The sequence below is a fragment of the Symsagittifera roscoffensis genome, chromosome 9 (genome assembly GCF_963678635.1).
Source record: "Symsagittifera roscoffensis chromosome 9, txSymRosc1.1, whole genome shotgun sequence".
NCBI lineage: Eukaryota > Metazoa > Xenacoelomorpha > Acoela > Convolutidae > Symsagittifera > Symsagittifera roscoffensis.
Window position 1 is genome coordinate 24,823,776 of NC_087070.1, and position 26,136 is coordinate 24,849,911.

At 34.8% G+C, this 26,136-nt stretch overlaps 2 protein-coding genes across 2 annotated transcripts; both read left to right on the plus strand.

Annotated features, from left to right (window-relative positions):
* Positions 1 to 489: 489 nt before the first annotated feature.
* LOC134854524 (uncharacterized) lies at positions 490 to 8,589 on the plus strand. Its single transcript, XM_063870820.1, has 6 exons — positions 490 to 759; positions 1,282 to 1,445; positions 1,986 to 2,176; positions 6,650 to 6,779; positions 7,082 to 7,745; positions 8,405 to 8,589. Exons 2-6 carry the CDS (start codon positions 1,308 to 1,310, stop codon positions 8,575 to 8,577), a joined length of 1,296 nt encoding a protein of 431 aa, XP_063726890.1. The 5' UTR covers positions 490 to 759; positions 1,282 to 1,307; the 3' UTR covers positions 8,578 to 8,589.
* An 11,180-nt stretch (positions 8,590 to 19,769) lies between these two features.
* LOC134854775 (uncharacterized) lies at positions 19,770 to 26,131 on the plus strand. The gene is made up of 5 exons (XM_063871132.1): positions 19,770 to 20,304; positions 20,755 to 21,114; positions 25,054 to 25,141; positions 25,472 to 25,598; positions 26,010 to 26,131. The coding sequence occupies exons 1-5, from the start codon at positions 19,937 to 19,939 to the stop codon at positions 26,129 to 26,131; spliced, it is 1,065 nt and encodes a 354-aa protein (XP_063727202.1). The 5' UTR covers positions 19,770 to 19,936.
* The last annotated feature ends 5 nt before the right edge of the window (positions 26,132 to 26,136 follow it).

Below are 26,136 nucleotides of genomic sequence, written 5' to 3' on the forward strand. Positions count from 1 at the left end.
AAAAAAAACTGGAAACAAATTTTTTGCTTGTTTATTTTTGTTTCTGTAGTCGTTTTTCAAAATTATTTTCCAATTTGCTTATTTTACTATGGCTTTCGAATATGCCCAAGCGCTATTTTTTGGTTCAGATCTTTTTATCGCACTAATCAGAAAAAAAAACGACACTAATTTGGAAAAAAATTTTGTTGTATTCTTTAAGACCATCGTCGGAACATTCTGTGCTACTTGCACAGTATGCGACTATCCTTGTTGAATATTGTTGGCAATTTAAATTTTTTGAAGACAGCGGGCATAATCAGGGAGTATGTTGACGTGATAGCCGAAAGTATCCAAGAAAAATGCAAATTTTTATCCTTTTTTTTGGAAAATTCTTTAATGAACTGTTTTTCTGAGAAATTGTAATGAAATATGATCGTTTTGCGACACAAACGTACTGCTACTGAAACATTTCTCATTATAAGTTATAAATCACCAAAGTTATTTCAGAGTTTTTTGATAATTGAGTTGTTATATGTAGACTACTATGCTGACTCAATTGTTCACAGAAGAATATTTGATTATGTCAACTGGATGAACTTCTGTTTGCGGCTTTATTCTGACTGAGACTTCATCAAATTGATTAAACCTGCTGAAAATCTTGATTGTTTGCTTACAAATGCAATAATACCAAACGAAACTTTCTCGTCAAGAGAACAAGCTTGTACTGAACGACTTGCATAGAAGTGAAATCTCAGCTTGGATCGGATTTCTGAACTACTGGTGAGACTTAATTTAGACCTTATATTTCATTTGTGAATCGTTTCTGCAATATTCAGCCTGAATTATCTCGACACCGAGGAAATTATTCAAAAATGATCAAAATGTTATATTTCTGCCCAAAGATTTTGAGGCTGAACCTTGTATTGGGTTGTTTCATTTCATCGCAAATGAACGTACCATAAATAAACTTCAATTTTGGCAGGGCGATATAACGCATCATCTCATTTCAGTCCTTTTCATCCAGTATCAATGAAACACTCCGAAAATTTTCATTGGTGTCGAAAAAATCAATATGCATTTTTTTTACATTGTTTGGTCTCGTTGCTAAAGTGACTAAAATGTTATTGTTTTGCTTCATTTTAAAGTTAAAATCAATTTGAAAAAAATTAACTGCTACTTAAACCTACTCAAATAGGAAAAAAATGTTTTGACAAAGGTAACTGGTCGGAACCTTCTGTACTTCTTGAAAGGCAACCGTCTGTTCTCGATTTCATGAAATCTTAGCTTGAGATATTTATAAAGGCAGCTTATCGTTGCGGTCGGGTGTGATGAATGAGCGTACTGGAAGTGGCGGGAGAGATGTCTCCTCCGAGTCCATTCTGGACAGGATGCGATCGGCTGTGTCGGTGGAGCTATACATGATTCTCATGTGCCTTGCCTCCAACATGAACTACCCGTCACAGCAAGTAACTATTCTTTTTAAATATATGAAACAACGTGGAGTGAGAGAGAGAGAGAATGATAGTAAAGTGGCAAAACATGCACCGGTACTCGTGTAGAAGTAAGTGTGCTCCCGTCGCTTTTGATGAGTCCCATTCAAAAGCTCATCTAGAAGTGTGGTCCCGCCAGACAACTTAAAATTTACTTGAAGTACTTCAAGTGGATGAAAACAAAAGGAAATCTGGAAAACGTTTCTTCATTAGATTTGCTCCGAAATTTTCTTTTAAACGGAATTATCAAAAATATCAAGAAATGAAAAACTTAGAAAATACGAGGTTTTTAACGGGAACATTCTTTGAAACGATTACCCATACACCAAATCGAAACCTTAAGCAAAAATTAGTTGCCAAAATAAGTTATACCAGGTTTTTGAGTGTAAATTATCAAGAGCAAACGTTTTTTTTCTCGAAAATATTACGAAGCACGTCTTGAAGACGCTCACGGCCTGTTTAGAAACACCCCCACCCACCACGTGCAAAAAAGCCAGAAAACTTCTACTTTTTCAGGGTCTCATCTACGAGCGAGTGTGTCGAGACCAATACCCTTGGGTGTACAATATTTCGCACAAGTGTGATAACCTCACCTCTCACCAGGACTCGGAAGTGAAGAAAATGGTGTCCTACTGGAACCTCATCCTCAATGTGCTCTTCTACTCGCCCCAGTTGGTCACCCTTGTTCTCTGTGGCAACCTAGGCTGGTCTTTTCTGTTAGAAGCTCTTGAGAGACTTCAAAAAGGCTCCTACAAAAACTTAGGATGAATACAAAATTGATGCAAATCACTGATTTTTTGGGCGGCTAAGGCTTCGATTTACTGAGGGTTTCATCCAGATACTGCTCATGATTATAATTAAAAATGACAGTTTTTTTTTCAAATTTAGCAATTAGTGCAAGTTTCCAGTGGTACTGTTAAACCCAGTTGCAATACAGTCTTCATCTAACTCGCAAAAAAATGCATTAAAATTAAAAATGCATTAAAAAAATGCATTAAAATGGGAAATTTCTTTGTAGCATTGAAAATTGCATGGCATCTGTTCTCTGATTTACTTGTAGTTTGTGTTTGATGCCTATTTGGTGTCCGTGGCTGAGTGGTTAGTTTGTGAGATTCTCAATCTCTAGGTCGCAGGTTTGAGGCTTATTTCTTATTTTCCTTTTTGTACTTTATAGAGCTGCTTTTTGTCGTGTTCTCACAAGTGTTTACGAAGCGAAGCTTGGCCTCTGTGTATAAAGTTATTACGAAAAAAAATTCAAGGAAAAAAGCAACCATAATGAATTGAACTGAACAATTTTTTGAACGAATCATTTTCAATTTGAGAGATAGCGGTGCATTCAAGAGGAAACAAAATGTTTTTTTTTTTCAGTCTCAATAACTTCATTTTACGATTGTACAAAGTTGTAAAAGTTCATTTTAGTAATTGATCAATTATGCACAGGAATCAAGATAATATATCAATGATGCAAATTGATTGAATGTACATTGCAAACAACTTATTGTTACGATTTTGAAGAAATAAGGAATATATATGCTCGGGGTTTTTTTTCCAGACCAAATTCACAAAACTCTGTGCTCCTTTGGGGGAGCGATCCCTTGATCCGCATGGGCCCAGCCGGGTGTGCACACCACTACACGCGGAGAATTGTCCCGCACTACAAAATCGTTCCAAATTGAATTGAGGCAATAAGCTAATTGGTTTTTTTAATTTAAGGATGTGCCTCGATACGAGCACTCTTGTTATATTATCATTGATGATTTTTTTCTACAAAATTTTATGTTTGCTTAAATTTTGCGTTAAGTTACGATGTCCCTTTTGACTCCGAAACTGCTTATTTCATTACATAGTTTTATGGAAAGTTTATTCTGCATTTGCATGAACTCTGTCGAGTTAATTAATGCGCATCCGTTGCTGCCTCCTACTTTTCAATTAAGCAAAAGAAAATGTCTAATTGTATGATCAGCATTGTTGTTATGGTAAACTGTGGGCATACAATGCAGCAGATGGGGGTTCGAATCATGAAGTTACTCTCACGCAGAAGTCTTGCAGCATGTCGATGTTTTTTTTACACAAACAAAGCTTGAATTATAGTAACAGATCTGAGCGAAGCATTTTCAATTTGAGAGATAGCGGTGCATTCAGATCTGAACGAAGCATTTTCAATTTGAGAGATACCGGTGCATTCAAGAGGAAACAAAATGTTTTTTTTTTCAGTCTCAATATTGTTTAAAACTTCTAAACAGCTTTTGTGCTATGAATTCAAAGCGGCTTTGAATATCAAATTCAAGTTCCAAGTTGCAAGTTTGTTAACTTCATTTTACGATTGTACAAAGTTGTAAAAGTTCATTTTAGTAATTGATCAATTATGCGCAGGAATCAAGATAATATATCAATGATGCAAATTGATTGAATGTACATTGAAAACAACTTATTGTTACGATTTTGAAGAAATAAGGAATATATATGCTCGGGGTTTTTTTTCCAGACCAAATTCACAAAACTCTGTGCTCCTTTGGGAGAGCAATCTCTTGATCCGCATGGGCCCAGCCGGGTGTGCACACTACTACACGCGGAGAATTGTCCCGCACTACAAAATCGTTCCAAATTGAATTGAGGCAATAAGCTAATTGGTTTTTTTAATTTAAGGATGTGCCTCGATACGAGCACTCTTGTTATATTATCATTGATGATTTTTTTCTACAAAATTTTATGTTTGCTTAAATTTTGCGTTAAGTTACGATATCCCTTTTGACTCCGAAACTGCTTATTTCATTACATAGTTTTATGGAACGTTTATGCTGCATTTGCATGAACTCTGTCGAGTTAATTAATGCGCATCCGTTGCTGCCTCCTACTTTTCAATTAAGCAAAAGAAAATGTCTAATTGTATGATCAGCATTGTTGTTATGGTAAACTGTGGGCATACAATGCAGCAGATGGGGGTTCGAATCATGAAGTTACTCTCACGCAGAAGTCTTGCAGCATGTCGATGTTTTTTTTTACACAAACAAAGCTTGAATTATAGTAACAGATCTGAGCGAAGCATTTTCAATTTGAGAGATAGCGGTGCATTCAGATCTGAACGCAGCATTTTCAATTTGAGAGATAGCGGTGCATTCAAGAGGAAACAAAATGTTTTTTTTTTCAGTCTCAATATTCTTTAAAAATTCTAAACAGCTTTTGTGCTATGAATTCAAAGCGGCTTTGAATATCAAATTCAAGTTCCAAGTTGCAAGTTTGTTAACTTCATTTTACGATTGTACAAACTTGTTAAAGTTCATTTTAGTAATTGATCAATTATGCGCAGGAATCAAGATAATATATCAATGATGCAAATTGATTGAATGTACATTGCAAACAACTTATTGTTACGATTTTGAAGAAATAAAGAATATATATACTCGGGGTTTTTTTTCCAGACCAAATTCACAAAACTCTGTGCTCCTTTGGGGGAGCAATCCCTTGATCCGCATGGGCCCAGCCGGGTGTGCACACCACTACACGCGGAGAATTGTCCCGCACTACAAAATCGTTCCAAATTGAATTGAGGCAATAAGCTAATTGGTTTTTTTAATTTAAGGATGTGCCTCGATACGAGCACTCTTGTTATATTATCATTGATGATTTTTTTCTACAAAATTTTATGTTTGCTTAAATTTTGCATTAAGTTACGATGTCCCTTTTGACTCCGAAACTGCTTATTTCATTACATAATTTTATGGAAAGTTTATGCTGCATTTGCATGAACTCTGTCGAGTTAATTAATGCGCATCCGTTGCTGCCTCCTACTTTTCAATTAAGCAAAAGAAAATGTCTAATTGTATGATCAGCATTGTTGTTATGGTAAACTGTGGGCATACAATGCAGCAGATGGGGGTTCGAATCATGAAGTTACTCTCACGCAGAAGTCTTGCAGCATGTCGATGTTTTTTTTACACAAACAAAGCTTGAATTATAGTAACAGATCTGAGCGAAGCATTTTCAATTTGAGAGATAGCGGTGCATTCAGATCTGAACGAAGCATTTTCAATTTGAGAGATAGCGGTGCATGCAAGAGGAAACAAAATGTTTTTTTTTCAGTCTCAATATTGTTTAAAACTTCTAAACAGCTTTTGTGCTATGAATTCAAAGCGGCTTTGAATATCAAATTCAAGTTCCAAGTTGCAAGTTTGTTAACTTCATTTTACGATTGTACAAAGTTGTAAAATTTCATTTTAGTAATTGATCAATTATGCGCAGGAATCAAGATAATATATCAATGATGCAAATTGATTGAATGTACATTGCAAACAACTTATTGTTACGATTTTGAAGAAATAAGGAATATATATGCTCGGGGTTTTTTTCCAGACCAAATTCACAAAACTCTGTGCTCCTTTGGGGGAGCGATCCCTTGATCCGCATGGGCCCAGCCAGGTGTGCACACCACTACACGCGGAGAATTGTCCCGCACTACAAAATCGTTCCAAATTGAATTGAGGCAATAAGCTAATTGGTTTTTTTAATTTAAGGATGTGCCTCGATACGAGCACTCTTGTTATATTATCATTGATGATTTTTTTCTACAAAATTTTATGTTTGCTTAAATTTTGCATTAAGTTACGATGTCCCTTTTGACTCCGAAACTGCTTATTTCATTACATAGTTTTATGGAAAGTTTATGCTGCATTTGCATGAACTCTGTCGAGTTAATTAATGCGCATCCGTTGCTGCCTCCTACTTTTCAATTAAGCAAAAGAAAATGTCTAATTGTATGATCAGCATTGTTGTTATGGTAAACTGTGGGCATACAATGCAGCAGATGGGGGTTCGAATCATGAAGTTACTCTCACGCAGAAGTCTTGCAGCATGTCGATGTTTTTTTTACACAAACAAAGCTTGAATTATAGTAACAGATCTGTTTTCATTTTTAGTCACATATTTTGTCGCAGATTTTTGTTCAAAATTGTTTTTGCGTTATTCAAACAACTTAGGATATTCACTCAACTGTACGGAGTTCGATCCCCCGCTTTCCCGACTTCTTCAGCAGCTGATTTTTGTTGACTAATTTTTGTGGCTTAGAGCTCCATTTGCCGTGCTTTTGCTAGTGTTTGCAAATTGCAGCGTCGCTTTTTATTAAATCTTTTTGTGCACCAACTTTGAAGCGTATGACAGAAAAGATCACTTGGTAATCTAGGCAGTCGTCTCAATCTCAAAGGCCTCCTGCCTATCCCTCCTCTGTTCTGTCTGCTCGCTACGATTGTCTATCTCCTCTTTGCTCTGTTCGACACTTGGCCTATTTGGCCCCTCATGATTGGCAATCTACTACAGGCTAGTTTATAGTTTACGTTTTACATATATAAAGCATGAATGTTTAACTGCAAAAATGTCTATGAGCCGCAAAAAGATGAAAAGTATTCAAACACAAATGAGAGGATTCAGAAACTTTGATTCATTATTCATAGAAACCGAGAGGACTGCAATCTCAGGTAACGATGGTGAATGAATTCAAATTTTAGTTCCTGTTGCTGACGATGATCATAGGATAATCTGATGTTCATAATCTCAGCTCATTCAGTTTTATATATTTATGATGATGATCATGGTTAAATAATTCATCTTTTTGCTTTCAGGGCATGGGCGGAGGTTACTTGTGCAGTTTCGCCCTCGGGTACAGTTACTTGGCCCTCAAGTCTTCACAGGCTGGAAGAACAGCCAACATCTCTAAAGGAGAAGCATGCGGCAGTTTGGGCTTGCTCCTCGGACTTGTAGGCTGTGGACCGATAATCGATAATTTCGGTTTCTCCTATGTCTGGATTATCAACGCAGCCTTATACTTTTTCTGTATAATTTATGCAATCGTATGGGTACCATCGTTGACAAATGTGACTCTTCTGAGGGAATCTGCAACGTACACCAGGCTTCAAGAGAGTCCAGAACTTGCAACGTGTTGCAGCGGAACTTGTAATCTCAATTCAAACTGTAGAAGTCTGCAGCTGTGTTTTGGGCCTACAAGAGACCCGACCAAAGCCATCATTGTCGTGCTTCTCGGTTTGATCGTCGTTCTGTGCGACCTCTCGGGAGTAGCTGAGGCTTCTGTATCCTACCTGTACACGAAGAGTGACCCGATTAACCTGAGCCAATCAGATTACAGTTACTTCATGGGAGCCAAGACACTGGCGGGGTGTGTCGGCTCTTTGATCATTCTGCCTCTAAGCTCATCGTACCTACCCTTTTCTGATTTGTTTTACGCTATAGTTGGAATGTGTTTGCGCGCAGCCATGGAACTGTACACAGGTTGGTGAACATTTACAATGGTATAATACGTAATTTTTCTATATTAGGATAGTTATATGTGCAGAACTGCGGTTTTGCAAGATTATCTTTGTTTCAAAACCTAATTGTCTCCATATAACTTTTTTACACTTTGATTTTAATGCAATTTGTGGCATTGGATGAAATATACATTTCATATCTAAACAAAACAGAATTACCAAACGCCATGAACTATCTCTAAATATTGAGCTATCCAGAAATAAATTTGATAATGATTTAAGAAGAAGTTTGTAGTCTGAATATCTGCTTTCGGAGAGTTTCAAATATCGGTTAACGAAACAAGACTGCTCGTATATCAAATATGCAAATATATGTGACCTATAAACATGAACATATGATAACTAATTACGGTTACTTAACATTAAGTAGACAGCCGCGTAATTATACTCGTCAATGGGTAGTCAAATTCTATTTTAACCAATCAGAATCGAGACCAGAAAGCAAAGGACCAAAAAAAAATAATAATTGACGATTGTTTGTTTTCGATTTTTGCTTGCTCTTCTTTATTCTGATTGGTTAATATAGAATTTTTCTACTTACCGACGAGTATGAATACGCAGTTGTCTACTTACAGACCGCACTCTAAATATACTTTTTGTTATAACATCTCATACCAACAGGTTTCTGCCGCACTCAGTTCATGCTGTTCTTCGTACCCTTGTTCGCTCTATTGGCCAGTATGGTGGCACCCAGCTGTCGATCAGTAATTAGTAAGACTGTGGCCCCCCACCAAGTCAGCTCCGTCTTCTCTCTCCTCGCACTCGCTGAGTGCATCATAAATATAGGACAGTGATGGGCATTTAAAAAGCAGAAGTTCAAAATACTAAGTAATGAATTATAAAGCGAATGGGGAACTAATCAAATTGAAATTCTTTTTGATGGATAACGTTTGAAGAGCTTTAAAAAAAACCTCAGATTTTGAATTGAATATCACCAATTTTGGATATTAAGAATATTGGTTAAAATAACTTCTCTCTTTTTTCCAACTATTTTAGATTTTTTTTATTACAATGTTGAAAAATTGCTTAATACGTGATTTAAACTGCACGCTGCCATATTTCATATGCTCATTGAACTTGTTTCTTAGCCAGATTGTTTTTTACACTTGCCATAAGCAAGGGTATTGCAATCAGGTACTAGAATTTTTTCCCGTGAATAATTTTGATCACAGAATTGTATAAATTTAAAATGGTAAATGGTAGGTTCAATTCGTAATGAATTCAAAATTATTTGCGTGTTCTGCACACTGACTCCGGAGGTAACGAATACGCTTAAGACAGCAAAGGTCTTGGGTTCAAATCTGACATAAACTGTTTTTTTTTCAAACGGGAAATATTCTTTCATTGTCCTTTTCATTATTTTCGCGCAAAATTTTTGCGCAAAATCTTTATTCTGTCCAATTGGTTTCGGCTTTATTTTTCATCTGTTCTTTACATGATTTTGTGTCGTTTTGACGGAAAAAAAATTATCAAGCTTTTTTCTGAATTGCACAAAATGCAAAACATCTTAAAATCGAAATTATAGTTCAAAGTTTTTCATGGTAACCATTTGGTTTTCGGTTCTACGGGTATTTACCTAAGTTTTGTCTGTCCTCTTGCCGCTCGATAAAAGATCTTGGATTTTTATTAAACGCCGTCAGTTAAGTTTCTGGACGAGTGTTCCGCGAATAGAGCATCATTCCCGACAAAATCGTGTAGTTTTAGTTGTGGTTTTTTCTTTTGTTGTGGCTATCCTTTTCTCTTCTGCCTGCAATAAAATTAAAATTCTTTCCGCTATCCAGAGCATCTGACGTAGATGTAGAAACCCTGCTCGAGATGCGAAAAGCTTGTAGTTCGAACCTGGCTCGGTTGGGACCTGTTTTTTTGCAAACTTGATTTTTTCTACTTTTTCGGTCTATTGTCTTTGTTTTTTGTCTCCATAGTTCTCGTGGTCCCATACTCTTTTTGAAGGATCAGCTTTCTTTGAAAATTCTAATGCCATTTCTAAATCCCCATTGGCAGGGGTAATTGAGTTATACGTTTTTTTTGTGGATTTTTTGTTTTATTTTGAAAATTTTTAATGAATAATCTGCATAGTCCCATCATATTGCATCGCGAGAAGAGCGAAACAAGTTTCCTATGAGTTTGAGCTTTTTGAGAGGGTAATTTGATATTCAGTGAAATTTTGAAAACAATTTTTTAAAATTCGATGGATGTCTTCTAATAAGTTATCGTCTTTGTTACCGCTTCGTAAGTTTTGTTTGTTTGTAAGTTTTGTATGCTTGTGCTGTATCGCAAGTGGTGCGAAGCTCTGCTTCGCCTCTGTGACCAAGTTAGGTTATAAAGAATTTAATTGCAAAATAATAAGTAATCTTCGATTGAAATCAATGTAATGCCCATCTCTGCAACCAGTAGGAGGTGGTTCTTTCTTCAGTGCAATCTACCCCAGCACTATCGAGTGGTTCAGTGGCTTCTCTTACATCATACTAGCCGCACTGCTCCTCATTGGCTTGCTTGTCCTCATCGGACTAAAACTGAAGTTCACAACTCACCAATTCGGATCAGACTCTTCTGGCGATTGGTCGCTTGACTCTTCGTCCCTTGAAATTGATGATGTACATGCACATGATATTATAACTTGAATTCATATATTAATTCGCAGTTTTTTCAATTCGGAAGCTTGGTTTTTGGTGGTACGTCGAGTTTGACTTAGCAAATCGGCTGAATTGAAATTTTCCGAAAACAGTTCAAGATAGTGGAAAAATATTTAATACTCCTATTATAAGTTATGCCTGAACGTCTACCAAACTGTTAGAATAATAAAATTTGTTCTAATGTGTAAACTGAGGCGCAAATTTAAGACTTCGGGCAATTTTTTAAAACTTTTAAGATGGTTGACCGACAAAATATCGCATAGCCGTCAAAATGTTTACTTCCATTTTTCTAAGGGAAGCCTAATTACGCTTTCAATGAAGAAAATTGGAAATTTCGAGAAAAATACAGCTGAGGATATTGGGTGAAAATTTATTCCCAGTAAAAGAGGAGGATCTAGGATTATTTCATGTCTGTCCTACCCATCACTGTCTCGTTTACTTGGTAGTTCGTTTTCATTTTATTCTGGCACGCCACATTTTCATCTAACCATCAATAATTTATCTTTTGTTCAAAGAAACATTCGGCTACGTGAAACTACAGTTTCAAAAAAAAATTGCCTATGAAAAAGTCTAATCAACAATTTCATCAAATTCTTCAAACGCTTTTTACACTTACACAATCAGAGTGTAGTGTGATAGTACGACGCAACTTTTTTGGCTTTTTTCACCCCTCCCTCCACATTTTAAGTTTTCTATTTTTTTTCATGTCGTTTTACGCGTTATAACGGCTAAATGCGTGATATTGCGATGTAATGTATGAAGAGCAAATTTGTTCACAATTGTTGATTTGTTCTTTATGCAAAATTTTCTTGCCTTATGACAACGGTAATTTAGTTTTAAAAATTTGAAATTCGAATGTGAGAGAAGTGGAAAAGAGCTCTTTTTTTCAACCTATGTCACGGATAAAAGTGCTTCATTAAATTGGTTTTAGGAAACGGTTACTTTTAGGCTACTTTTGTTGCCTTGGTCTCAGTAGGCAGCATTAGCAGTATAGTGCCGCGTGCTTTGACATTCGATTTTTAATGTGTTAACACAGTTGATGATTTTTAAATTCATGAATTGAAAAGAAAAAGAAGATATTTGCTTCACACTACAGTACAAAAATAAAATCTTCTTTTCAGATATTATACAACACAGTATATTTCGCGAGTTTTTTGAAATGCATAATTGATACAAATTTTGGCTTAGCACACCGATTTATTGCATCCAAAGTATTGTGTTTTTTGTTGTTCCGACTTTCGTAACAATAGTAACAGAATATTTGTGCTCGGGTGGGTTTATTTTTTCTTCAGACAAATTTCGACTTTTTAATTAGCCATTTTTGACGGAATTTTTTTCTTATCATTTAGAAGCTATTGTCCTGAGCTTAAGTTTGAAAATAAATTTCACCTGTGATCATTTTTTGTAAAGTTATGGGGCTTAAAGATTGCCATTTTGGCCAGTTTGGGACAATTAACGCGCGATATGTTTCGCGCTATTAACGCGTAAGCAGATATTTAATCCATCATAGATATCGTTCCAAATTGGTTCAACGAAGCTTATATGCCCTAATTGATTTGTTAAAAGGAGCAAAATCTATCACCTTGTTCTTAATATGGCGTGTGGGGGATGATTTTCACAAAAAAAATCTCAATTTGAAAAAATAAATTAGTTTTATTTAATTACATTTAATTTTTTCATGTTACTACTGCTCCATAGACCTTAAAAGGCAGTCGGAACTGTCAGGGCTGCGCCCAAATTCGAGCAGTCATGTTTAATTAAATTCCAATGTTAACCTGAAAAAATTGTGTTTTTATGCATTTCATAGCTGCAAGATCTCTTACCGCTTTCACGTTTGTGGTTGCAAAGCTACAGCTTCGTCCTTGTGTTTACAATTGTTGAATTCATTGCAAACTAAACGTATCGATGTCAGCCACAAATGTTAGAATGTGTATGGAAAGAGCGCATAAAAAAAGTTTTGCTAGTAGTATGTGAAAATGGTTCTTTATTGATAGCATCATCCGGGTGCTGCATTCTAAAAGCACGCACAAAATAGATTCACATAATGATTCAAGCACGATTAAGAATTACAATGACAAAACATTCTGAATAGCGGTCAACTCTGGTTCAAGTTAAAAGAACTATTAGTCCTACCTGAATGTGAGAGAAGCGGAGCGCAATTGAGCTAGCTTTCGCTTCTTACCAATGCCGTTGGAGCTAATAGAGTTAACCCACATTACTACTTTCAAAAGTTTAGCCAATATTCATTTTAACTTCCAGTTAGCTGACTGTTCGCTATTTCAAAATTGGGTTGCTCGAAGAGCCCTGCTTTCTCGACTTGCTGCTCAAAGTAACGTTTTGTTGGATTTTTTAAAGCCTTCACTCTACGATATCCGTCAAAAATGTCAATCATTCATTTTTAACATTCTAGAGAAAATCAGACCAAAAATTGCCTATGATGTTTTGGGAAAGCTTTAGAGTAAAAAAATCAAAACAGTTTTACTTGGCTTCTCTATTCAAAAATCATCATGAGGCAATTATTTTGAGATTTTGTAAATTTCAACGATTGAATGTGAGGCAACTATTGAATATGAGGCAACTATCGAGTATGAGGCAACTATTGAGTATGAGGCCATTATTTTGGTGCTCATGAAAGTTTCGATGATTGGTCTTGTTCATTTCCATATCAATGTTTTCAGCCTCAAAATCAACAGATTGATTAGTTTTGAACAAATTTTGTACTTGTAAAAAATGGAAAAAAAATTTGGAAAGAGTTATTTTTTAGTTTAACATTTAACTATAAATTGATCATAATAATATACTAAGCAATTAAGTTTAAAAAATTTGTTGGCTTTGATTCAGCTTTGTTTTGTTTTGTGATAAAAATTAGAAGTTCAATCTTTTAGGGTGTATAACTGGGTAAAAAACCTTTTTAAAATAATTTTTCACTTGCATTGTTAGCTAAAAATTCATTGGAGTACAATTAAAATTGAAATTGAAAAAAAAATTGAGGACTACCTTGTGAACTTTGGAAAGTAGCATGTCAAATATACAAAACTATTGCATTGAAACAAAACAAGCTCATATATCACTGTAGAGTCAGCCTGGAGTCTAAACTTAGTATGAAACAATAGCAACTTCATCATTTTTTAGATAGTTTCCACACTCACCCTTGAGTTTGTTATAACCACTTTTTACAATTGATTGTTTTTTGACACTCACTTTGAGTTAGTTTTTACCGTACCGCTATTTACAATTGACTGTTTTTTTTAAATCAAATTCAAAAAATTTGTTTCGATGAGTTCTTTTTTTTTTCATTTTTGCATCGAAGCTGACTTTAAATTGCTTTTGAAAAAAAATTGAATGTAAATTGTACCAAAATGACAATAGCTAATAATCCAATGAACTAATGCTAATCATGTTGTTAATTTTATTTGTAACGTTTGGCATATTCCTGTTTAGCACGCTATCTTTTTTACATTTTGGGTACCTCTTATCATAAGTGATTTTATACTGGAGAGCAATTTAAGTTTAAATGGTCGTTTTTTTTAGTATACCGGTTTCAAAATTATCAACATATCGTGGAACAAATGTTTCAAATATGTCTCAAATTCAATCTAAAATTTTTCAGCTTAGAAATGAACTGAAAGAAAAACAACTCGCCATCAAAATATAACGCCATCAAAATATCATAATCTGGCTGTTAATTTTAAACTTTCTCAAATTAAATTAAAAAATTTTTCAAAATATTATCTCAAAATAGCTCATCTACGAGCAGAAAAATGTCAAATATTATTTGATTTCCGCATTGGAAAGTTTCCAATCAATTCTCTCGCATATAAAACGCAATTGTAAAACACTTGACTTTTAATTATAAATACTCGATTTTATTAATTAACCCATCAGTTACTTTTTTTTAATTAACCGTTTTGATAGCTACCAAAAACAATTTTTAATGCGGAGTTTGGAACATACTATCTACAATTTATAGAAAAATTACATACACTTTTCATACAGATTTTATACAAAAGTTAAACAATTTGTATGCAAACTTTTTTCCAAACATATACAGATTAATTTCAGATTATTACAGACAGAAAACTTTTTACAAAAATTTTACAAATAGGCTGTACACAAGTTTTTTTTGCAAATCAAAAACATTTTATAAACCAATCATATGCTTTTGTTTCATCTTTCTCAATTTATTTTAAAAATAAAAGCCTATTTGAGCAAAATTTTTATTGCATGCTTTTAGGGGACTTAAAATCGGTCCCATGCAAAGTTTATCCAACAATATTTATATTTGAGAATGTAGTTTCTTTAGATATTATAAATGATTATTCTGAACTGTAAAAAAATTTCCAATTATTCAGTTCAATCAATCTACAATCAATTTTTCCTTGTAGGAAATTGGTTTAAAATTCGATTATAATTGACTCCAATCTCAGTTTTGTTTATTTGGGTAAGGTTAATTTTGTTCACTGCTTGAAACAGTCCGCTCTGCATTTTTCAAAAAATTGATCCTTGTTTTGTGATAAAAAATAGAAATTCAAATTTTTAGGGGTTATGACTGAAAAAAATTTGTTGAACAAATAGTTTTTAATTTGCATTGTAAGCTATAACTTTATGAGAATGCAATAAGGTTTAATTTAAAAAAAACATTGTGGGCTGTTTTGTGAACTTTGAAAATTATCATGTCAAATATACAAATGTCCTGCATTGAAATAAAACTGAAACCCATATATCATGTAAACTTAGCCTGAAATTAAAATTTTTGAATGAAACATTAGCAACAACATCATTTGTCAGTTAGATGACTCAGATGACTGTTCGATTTGTCATAATTGGTTTGCTCAAATGTGCTACTTTGAAGAGCATGCAGAGTTTATACAGCTCAACTCATTTCTGAGAAAGTAATATTTTTTTAGACAAAATAATTGATTATTCTGAACAGTGAAAAATCTCCAAATTTTCAGTTTTAGTGTCTAAAGGGGTTACATACAATCAATTTTAACGAGTAGGAGATCAGTTTAAAATCAATTATATTTGCTTCTGATCTTAGTTTTGCAAATATGGATAAATTTGTTCACTGCTTGAAATAGTTCGTTCATACGCATTTGCTTTAATTTTTTTGCTGATATCAATTTACAATCAGATTAAAAGTTTCTGTTGATGGTTCGTAATTAATTATTACAAGTTGAAGTCAGAAAAAATGGGTTTTAAATCAAATAAAACGCAGGCGCTGAATATAATTGAATCGTCTACCGGGTTTGCTGTCATGAAAAAACTATTTATACATACACCTCCCCTGGTAATTTTGTTATATTTAACCTAGAAACCTGTCACTGTCTCAATGATAAAGCAACGCTACTTTAAAATGGCGAAAACCATTGTTTCAATGTGAAGCTGTCGTGTAGAAAAATTATCTTTTTTTGACTGGGATTTTAATCTTCTTGAATAACTAACTTATTACAACTGAGTTTAAAATTTTAGCGATAAGAAAAAATGACAAGTTAATTTACCGTATATAAAAACAAATTCGAAAAAAAAAATAGAATTAACTAATAAATTAATCAGGCTTCTCAAAGTAACTATAAATGATTCAATATTCTCATGATCAACAAAACAAATTAATATTGAAATTTTTTTGAAGAAATCCAAATGTACGGCCAAATTTGCGTTCTGAGTTTTTAAAATATCCAGATTTTTTTTGCCGTTTATATTTAGAGAAGTTTTTGTTCTGCAAAAAAAAGACCTGAATCGAATGTCTGCAAATGTTTATCTACAAGCAGAACTGTTAAATATTATTGTTCCGATTTTCGATACGAAAGTAACGGAATATTTGTGCTCGGGTGGGTTTTTTTTTTCTTCAGACAAATTTCGACTTTTTAACTAGCCAACTTTGACGGAACTTTTTTATATCATTCAAAAATTATTGTTGTCCTGAGCTTAAATTTGAAAAGATATTTCACCTGTTATCATTTTTCGTAAAGTTATGGGGGTTTAAAGATTGCCATTTTGGCCAATTTGGGACAATTAACGCGCGATATATTTCGCGCCAATAACGCGTAAGCGGAAAGTTAATCCGTCTTAGAAATTGTTCCAAATTGGTTGAAAGAAGCTTATTCGCCATAATTGATTTGTTACAAGAAGCGAAATTTATCCTTTTGTACTTTATATGGCGTGTGGGGGGATGATTTTCATAAAAAATTTCAAATTAAAAAAAAAATGTTTCCTTTAGTTTTAATATATATTTAATTTTTTTATAGGTTATTACTGCTCCATAAACATTAAAAGGCAATCAGAACATTCAGGGCTTCGCCCTGATACGAGCAGTCTTGTTAGGTTTGTTTACTGTCAAGTTTATTTAAATGCTATCACAAATTACTTTTCAATTTCATCCTAAGGAAAAACTAAAGTTTATCCACATGTTCTTTGTCAAAAGAAAACAAAAAAAGATTTCTGGGTTCTTTTCAAAAATTGGACATTAAAACTATCTTGATGAAAATTGATCGAAAAATGAAACAGCAAAAAATTTTAAAAATTGGATTATTAACTGCCTTAAAACATTCTCAATACTTGCAGTCAGTGAATTTTTAAAATGCGCAAATACACTGCATAACCAAGCTAGCAGTCAATGATGAATCGCGTATAAAATTGCAAAAATATTAAATATTTGCGCCACACAAACGGTAACCAAGATAAAAATGTAAGCTAAGCGCAGTTGACAATTTGGTCGTAAATATAGTCGAGCTCTACGTCAATCACAGCCACAACTTAGCTTGCGTAGAATCCATACGCTCAGCTTTTTTGGTCGAGACAGACAAAACAGTCAAAAAGAATTAATGGTCTAATAAATCATGCAAAAGTGATTTTGCGCATATTGAAGAACAAGAGTGCTCGTATCAGGGCTAAATCTTGATTGTTCCGACTGGCTATTAGTTGGTACGAATGATTTTTTGGTTAAGTGAATTATTGACAACCTGCAAATTTCAAGGCGATAATATCAAATTTTAAAGGGGGTGGAGATAAATAACAAGGTACATAATTCTTCGTATTTGCTTAACCGTTAAATTCTTTTTGGGGGGGGGGGGGATATTCGTCACAAGGTACCATTGGGAGAAATATTTAGCAAGATCCGGATAACTTGCCAAGCATAAATAATTTCCGTATTGAAACAATTTATCAAAATATTAGTCAAACCTTCCGCACTTTAGTCTGGTTCAAACCTACTTGCTTGTCAATTCAAAAAAATTCCGGAGCAATACTCATACGCAGTCAGCGGCTTTTCTAAGACCAAGTTAATATCCGCCCCACTCAAAGCCGTTTGGGGGAAGGATGTTAATTTGGTTCTACGTTAAAATTTTCAACAATCAGAATCGAGCATTTTTTAGCTGTCATAAATTGCTCAAAGCAGCCTGTTTGTGGTCACGAGAACTATTGAGTTTTTACGCTTGCGATTAGCAAATGTTATCAAACCGGAATATATACTTTTTTTTGGGTTATGAACTAATTTTATACAGTCACTTGAATTTGGATCATATGAAATAAAAAGTCAGACGTTAATTTGTGCAAGTAACAAAAAGGTCGCTTACCTTCCTATGAATACAAAGTCAATGATTCTAATCCGGCACAGTTTTTTTGTTAGCGGACCAAATTGCCTAAATTTGGGGAGTTTTTTACTCAAATTTAAAAAACTCAGTGTTTTGCCCTTCTGGGCAATTAATTGGGTTCTGGGAAGCTTTGATTATTTTTTTAATTTTTTTTTTTCATGATGTTCATTGCCCTCGCAAAAAGCTAGGATATTGCAATCAGATACTAGATAAATATCTTTGTTCACAGGACTCATCTCATCTGGACTCATCTCTAGTGGCTTATTGTATTTCTTCTTACGGAAAAAAAAACACTTTTTACGTTCCTCTCCTCACTTTTTGAGTTGGTTGCTTTTTTACCAATCGGTTTGTTGAAGTTTATTTTTTTTTCGGATGAATAGGTTACGGCTTCTTTTATATCGGCTTACTAGCCTTTTTTTGCGTTGAAATTTTTGAAAGTTGTTTTCATTATAAATTCATGGAGTGTTCTCTACATTTAGTGCAGTGGTAACACCCATTCTTGAGACGACAAATCCCAAAAATTCGATTTTGTTCGGGACTTGTTGTTTGTCGAAACTGAAATTTTTCAAACATTCTAGAATTTCGTGTCTGCTAATTTTTGTCGGCTTAGATACCGCAGAAAAGTTCGGTTTCTTTTTTGGATTTTGAAAGCTCTTTGTAAAATTTTTAAAGGTGCAGGTAATTTTGTTTCAGGTATTTTTTTCTTTTTTTTGAAATTTAAATAACTTTTTTGTCAAATTTTTTTTTCAATTGCTGAAAATCACTGTTATAATTTTTTGTATCACAATTGATGCGAAGCTCCGCTTTGCTTCTGTGTAAAAATCGCAAAGATAGGTTTGCTTCATGCAGACGTTTTTGCCCAACAGAAACCCTCAAATGCGTCTCTTACTCGATTAATTGATCCAGCCGAGTTAATAATTGCGAAAAATACATTTTTACTTTTGGCTCAATCTGAGCCGCTAATTGTTGGATTTAACCAGCTTTTATCTCGGCGACCTCGTAAAAAGGTCAAGTCTTTTTGCAATCTACTCATCATATTAAAACTTGGGTCGAGACAGTCAATAATTATGTCAAGCACTTTGTCGTGGGAATACTTTTCTGTTAATTTGAAATTTTGACAATTTTTTTCTATTTTATGATTAATTTTGGGGTCTTGTCTTTTATACGGTCCAAAACTGATATTTTTGATGTTTCTCAAAATTAGATCACATAATTGAATCATAATGCTGGAAACTAGTGTATTCTAGGTGACGTGGATGGATGCTACTAGAATAATCCGTATAGCATCAATGATAAGTTTGTAGTTCAAATGATTAAGGAAAATGTACCTCAAATGTTTGTCGACATCAAAATTTGAAATTCAAATTAAAATAATTCCAGCTTCTTTTTAAACTCAGTTTTTTGTTGACGCAATTTTTTGAATGAATGGTAGCTGACTGCATGCTCTTGAACCATACAGAGAACCAACTGACATCTCACATTACAAGTCTGAAAATGTGAAGATGGACGGAATAGCTGCTGCTTCCGTTATCCGCTCTTCGCCTCTTCATCCTTGTAGTATCTGACCTTAAAGTAAACAACTTCAGTCTTAAACGATTCGCTAGTTTCTATTTGCAAAATTACAGTTCACCATTGACAGAATCACTGTGTTAATGTAATGTTATTGTGTTAATTTACTGTATAATGGATCAGCTCAATTGGTCTTGTCATGTTACCTTGTTTGGGGTCGCATTAAATGTCGTGAAAGTGAACACCACCCACTACTAATAGGCCAAATAAAGACAAACCATTATTAAAAGTAGCTGCAGTTGACTTTACAATTGAATTCTATATTGGCCAGGCACAACTAATCAAAAAATGAATTTCCAAATCCCAGCAATAACTTAATTTTGAGAGTCGAACCACATCAAATACTGATAAACCTCAGAATGGATTGCCGCTTCTCATCGCCACAATTGGATTCGGCTAAGTTTGACGTAGGCTTGATGAACGAGTTTGACGCAATTGAACGAGAGATGACAGAATTACTCAATTCTCTCGAGTACAACGATAAAAAGAGTGAAGAAAAACGGCCACCTGTGAGAAGCAGCTCAATTGGACGAATGAACTATCTCAATCCTTGCCAGCAACAGCTGAATTCTGGACCTAAAAAGGTCCAGCAAGAAGTTCCTAGAAGAAGACTGATTGAGAAAGGCAACCCTTCTCGATATAGGTCCATGGGTGATAATCATTCGTGGAATAATTACTACAACTACATCGACCAGGATGGAAAGAGCGAGAGGTCAAGTGAGTTACGGTGAGCGAATGGTTGTTTAGGGCTGTTTTTTGTATTAACTCGACTTGAAATTGACCACAGTAAAATTTTGACGGCACCCTCCCGTTACGAGGTCCGCGACTTATTCCCAGACTTTAAAAGTCACACTGCATCTCATTCCGCGACTAAAAACTTGTAATAGACACAAAATTGTAAACGAAATCCGAAGTGCGAAATCTTCAAAATAAGAAAAGGGGCGACGTCTCATATAATATAAACATCATAATAAATAATTTTCCAGTACATAGGCAAAAAGGATATGAACCTTTCTGAAAAAATTAGCTCAGAAGTGAGAGGGTCGGCCCTTTCCCCTCGACACGATTCTGCGAACAGTTTTTAAGCTCTATCTAAATTACCGTGATTAAGCATTTCTGAATTTAATGGATAAAATGTTCTTTTTATGAAACAATACACCGAGTTTCCGGAATTTAGGTTAGAAAAAGACAACAGAAGTCATCAAGAGGAATCGATCGAGGAGTTAGATGAGTTCAGAAGAAGACTTCAGTTGTTCGGATTGGATGAAATGCGGACCAATCAGAGCGGAGGGGAAAACACAATCAGCACGCTATGTCCGTCAGACAGTCGCCCACTGGAAAGTAGAAGTGTCGGCTCACTTTCAGTGTCGGCGGCAGACACCTTCGGCTTAGAAGAACATGATGAGAACGTAGGAGGTCACTTTACAAGGAATGGCGAAAGAGGAGTAATGATTCAAGGTCACCGAGAAATTCAGCGGGGAAAGACGACAACAGTTAAAGACAGGAAGCGCATGAACAAAAAAAGTAGAGAGAAAAGGTAGTGTTTCTGTTCAAAACAACTTTTTCAGATTACAATACCTGAATCTAAAAAAAAGATAAACACCAAATTACTCAAGAAAGCTCTCGACTTTTACAGAGTTCAATATCATATATATAAACCAAATGCTCTAAGTTCTCAAACCAGTTAGTTTCTTTTCAAGGATTTTTTGAACTTACGCTATGCTCGAGTTTAAGCGAAATAAGTTTTATCGTCGAAAAATACAGTACGAATGATTGACATGTTTTAACTGCACCTTTCTAAGGAAATCAAATGGCAATTCAAGTCTACAAAAATAGCCAAACGTTTTTGTTTTATCAAGGAAATTCAAAGAAAAGTTGAAAACTATTTTTGTGCCTCCCCCCCATTGTTTTTGTTCCAACTTTCGAAGAAAAAATGGAAAACTTTTGCTCTGTGTGTTTTTTATTCAGAGAAATTTCAAATTTTTAACAACCCGCTACGTTTTTTCATCTCAGAGATATCGACGCCCTGGGCTCAATAAATTGATATTTTACCTATGATTGTTTTTGGTAAAATTACGTTGGTTTGAAAGTTGCCAATTTGGCTATTTTGGGACAAGTAACGCCCGATACATTTATTCCGTGAGCGGCAATGTATTTCGGCTCAGAAATGTTCCAGTTTCAATTTAGGCAAGCTATATGAAGCTTAAAGGTTGTTGACGCTAAACAGCAACTAAATCACCTGTACTTAACATAATGTGAGGCTGGAATATTTGAAAAAATCTGAAAATTTTTTTTTTTGAAATTACTTGGTCCTTGGAATTAAGGGGCTGTTGAATTTTTAACAAATTTCAGCTAGCTAGCTATTCTAAATACTAGCTCGTACTTCTTTGTCATTAGATATTGCTATCAATATGACAAAACTTTCTCAAAATTTTGTGAAAATAGGCACAAACGTGCCAGATTTTCCATAGAATCTACATACAACAAAAACCTCGCGTTTGCTTAAATAACAATAAATCCTGAATTGAAAAACGGCAAGCTAAAATGATTATTTGATATTTGTTTAAGTTGTCATTAATTTTTAAATCGAAACCTAATTTATCGAAACCTAATATGCAGATGACGGCTGAAAAACATGATGAGCTCGAAAACTATTTTCTTTGAAAATAGTTTTTGAGCTCATGAAAATTGTTTCAGTATTGTCGAGTAACCATCGAGTATTATCGAAAAGTAATCTGGGCGTAATTTGCCTCTCAGTTAAGGAAATGCTTGAGCCACCAACAAATCATACGTCGCGAAAACACCGTCAATCTGTTCCAGCGAAAATGGCTCTTTGAGCTAGTATAAAGTTTTTAAGACGAGTAAGTTTTTTCAAAAAATTCACAAAATCAATGGCTTCTAGATAATACTGAAACACAATTCATGAGCTCAAAACTTTTTTCAAAGATAATAGTTTTTAAGGTCATCATGTTTTTCAGATGTTTTTAGAACAATGTTCGCAATATCAGGGACCTTAAACGGTCAAAAAAACTGTTGTTATAGGACAATTAGAATATTTGTATAGCGTTTCTTGAGTGATTGGTTTCTCAAATGGATGAAAAATTGATTTCAGACGTCAACACGAGCGGTTTTAGATTGAATTACTTCGTTCAATTCGTTGCATTTACTGTAAATCACAAAAAAAGAATAAATTAACAACCAGCCCCTTTTCATCCAAGGCCTCTCTTTGTTCAAAAATCATTACCAAGTACCTTGATAAAATGATAGTTATTGTTAGATTTTTCGAGTTCTGTTTTTGCAATGACATGTAGTTGAATGATAATGCTGTACTTGGGCAGCAACTGGTTACGTGTTTGTGTGCTCCTTTTCAGTTTGTCAGACACACTTTTTTCAAAGTTAAAGTTTTATGATTAATAAATTTATAAATCATCATATGAATTTACTGCAATCCAGCCTGACTTGACATGGCTAGCTAATTGACAGAAAACCATTGTCTTTTTTTTGTATTCGGGTACTTGTTCATGTAGCTTTACCAAATATATATTTTTTGTTTTCGGGTGTATACTTTGTCTTTTTAATCTTCAAGTTTTGAGATAACACGTTCCATTTTTTTGCCCAAATTCTAGCAATCTTTTTTTTGACAAATGATTTTTTAGTAGTTATATTTAATCTTTACAAGCAAAATGATGTAAAGAACAAATCTAAAGGACCAAAATTGTTTTTAAATAGAATATCACATCTAGCAAACTTTTTTGGCGTGAAAATTTTTTCATCACTCGGTTTATTTGATGATTTAGACTATCAATCAATGTTTTTCAGCTGTCATCTGCGGAGAAAAACGCCGTCAAAAAAAAGCTTGGTCAAAAATTAGGTTTTGAATTAAGAAAATTGAGTCATTAATGGCAACTTAAACCGCAAGATAATTATTATCTAAATTTTGCAAACAATTTTGCTCAGATCCTAATCTATTTCGTTTAAAAATACAGTTTACTGTTTATTGAATCGCCAAGTCGATTACTGTCTGTTATCAGGGGCGGATTTAGGTGGGGGGGGGGGGGGCTGACGCCCCCTCCCCTCAGTGATTCGACCCCCTGCCGACGCAAAAGGTCCCCCCTTGGTTTTTTTAAGAAATCCATTTTTTGGCAGATAGACCCTAAAATTTTTCTAAAGGCGCATTTTGCGCCAATATATACTCATTTTGAGTGGAAGCGCTCGCCAAGAAAAACCGCAATTATTTTGTCAAATTTTTTTTTAAAAACCGCCCCCCCTCCTCGCTCGAGAACATCCTAGATCCGCCCCTGTCTGTTATTGTTAATTTCATTCAAAGTTATATCCATCCCCATTTTGAGCTATACAATGAGTCATAGGCCTGACCAGTTTTTTTTTAGCTTGTGTCTCCTACAACGCCCATGTAAAAGAAGTTCCTTTTTTAAAAAAATTTTCTTAAACAACTGGCTTTGCAATTTTGGTAAAAATAAAGTTTTCGAATACAAGCAAAGGTTTTTATACGTAAATTGAGCATTTAGGCTAAATTGTTTTTCATCTGAATGAATACCTTGTCAATAGGCAACCATAACTGCTATTACTGCTATTCGGTCAATTTTGTCAATTTCACCACGTAACTGCAATAAATGCTATTTCTGCTATGTATAAGGTCAATTTTTGGACTTTCTCAGGAATTTTCTACCTAATACTTAAATTTCTGAGAAATGAAAGTTCACATTTGATGCTTTTCAAATATTTCAAGGCACTTAGCACAGTGGTAAGGCGTTCACTTTGAAATCGTCAGATCGTGTATTCGATCCTATGCCATGGCAATGATAGTGTGTGAGGACAAGCTCTCACCTGACCTCCAGCTTCAGGTCTACCACAACCTGACCAAAATTTGGCTGCAATAGTGGTACCACGTAAAAATTCTAGATGCAAAAAAAACGGCCTTGAGTCGTAAAAAAACAGCTTTGCTCAGCAAAATAACAATGTCTGGAATGTGGGGAGATAATACAAATGGACTATCCTCGACAGGACTGTTAAGTCCTACTGATAGCTCCTCTGCGATCTACCCGCAGTAACTACAATTATTTATTATTATTATTATTTCTGAGAAATACGTGTGCCAGTAAGCAACGTATTTGACCATTTACGATTGCGACATGCCTCGTGCGAAGCTTCTTTGATAATCGGAAATCTTAATACTCCCGATGTGAATTATGGGGGATGGGTATTAAATTCTCGTTGAACTCGATATTTCTACATGAATGTTTTTTGGTCATATTTTGAAGTCAATTTAAGGCAATTTTAAGGTCAATTCGATAGCGCTATAACTGACGTTTTAAAGTCAATTTTTGTGGTTGCCCTGCTTATCAAATCAATTAATGCATGCCAAAAGGCGCACCATGCTTATCGTCTCCTCCAGTACAATAACCTCATCGGCTTGATTTTCGGTTTTGGGATGCACCACTGATTGAGTTCTGTTTAGATCCAGTGAGCTGTCTCTGAGTGAGCAATGGGCTTCGTTGGACAGATCAGGACCCAAGGGGCTCGCTGAAGGCGCAGACGCGTCTATGTGCAGGAATGTTCAAAGAGTTTTAAAAATTAAAATAAAAGTCTAGTTTCAAAAGTAGATTCAACTTTTTCAGTCACCACAAAAATAATTTGAGTTCATTTCCTCAGTCATTTTGATTTCTTATGTCTCGAGCTTGATCGTATAAACTTCCTGAAATTAAGAAGATGGAATATGATATAGTTCAATCAATTATATTACAAGTCTTTTAGCAGTTTTTAGAAGTCTCCCTTTTGTGTTCGATAACTTTTTAAATTTTTTGAACTTAACTACGTTAAATTTGATTTCACCTGATCAATACTATTAACTTTTTGAGCATATCTGTGTGTGTGAATGCAGTAGTGTCGTGAGTGGCGTGGAATCTGACACAGCTTCGATAGCCTCCCTTCCTTTCTTCACATTCTCGGACAGTGTCTCCCAACTGGATGTCCCCATACTCCTGTCACACCAGTCACATCATAGTTGCTACCTTTGTGATAGATGGGTCCATAAAGCTCCCGTAATCACTAATGAACTAAACACATGCCTAACATTTTGTTAATTAAGAACTGATTTTTTTTCCTGGAGATTAAGACCATTTATCCACTGTTGTGCCCCTGTTTAAGAACTACATGCAATTTTTTGGTTATTTTTCTGGGCTGGATAATGTTGCCTCACCCTCAAGCAACGAGCGCGGATCATGGTGGGCCTCGAACAACCGACTTTTCGATTTCGAACCACTTCACCACCGCTCCCCTTTGAGATTGCTCGAATTTTCCATTTTTTGCCATGAACTATTTCGACGTAGCAGTTTAGCTCGAACTTTTTGCCCAGGTTTGTTTTGTACAGACGTTTGTTTGTTTGACACCTGTCTATCACAATGGTCCAATTAGACAGTGGTTCCCAACTGAATAGCAGAGACCACGACAACAGCACCTCCACCTCTTTTTCTTCCCTCTCGTCGGCTGATAATATGTCTCATCATCGCCGGTATAGAGAATTGCAAAAAAGTTGAACTAA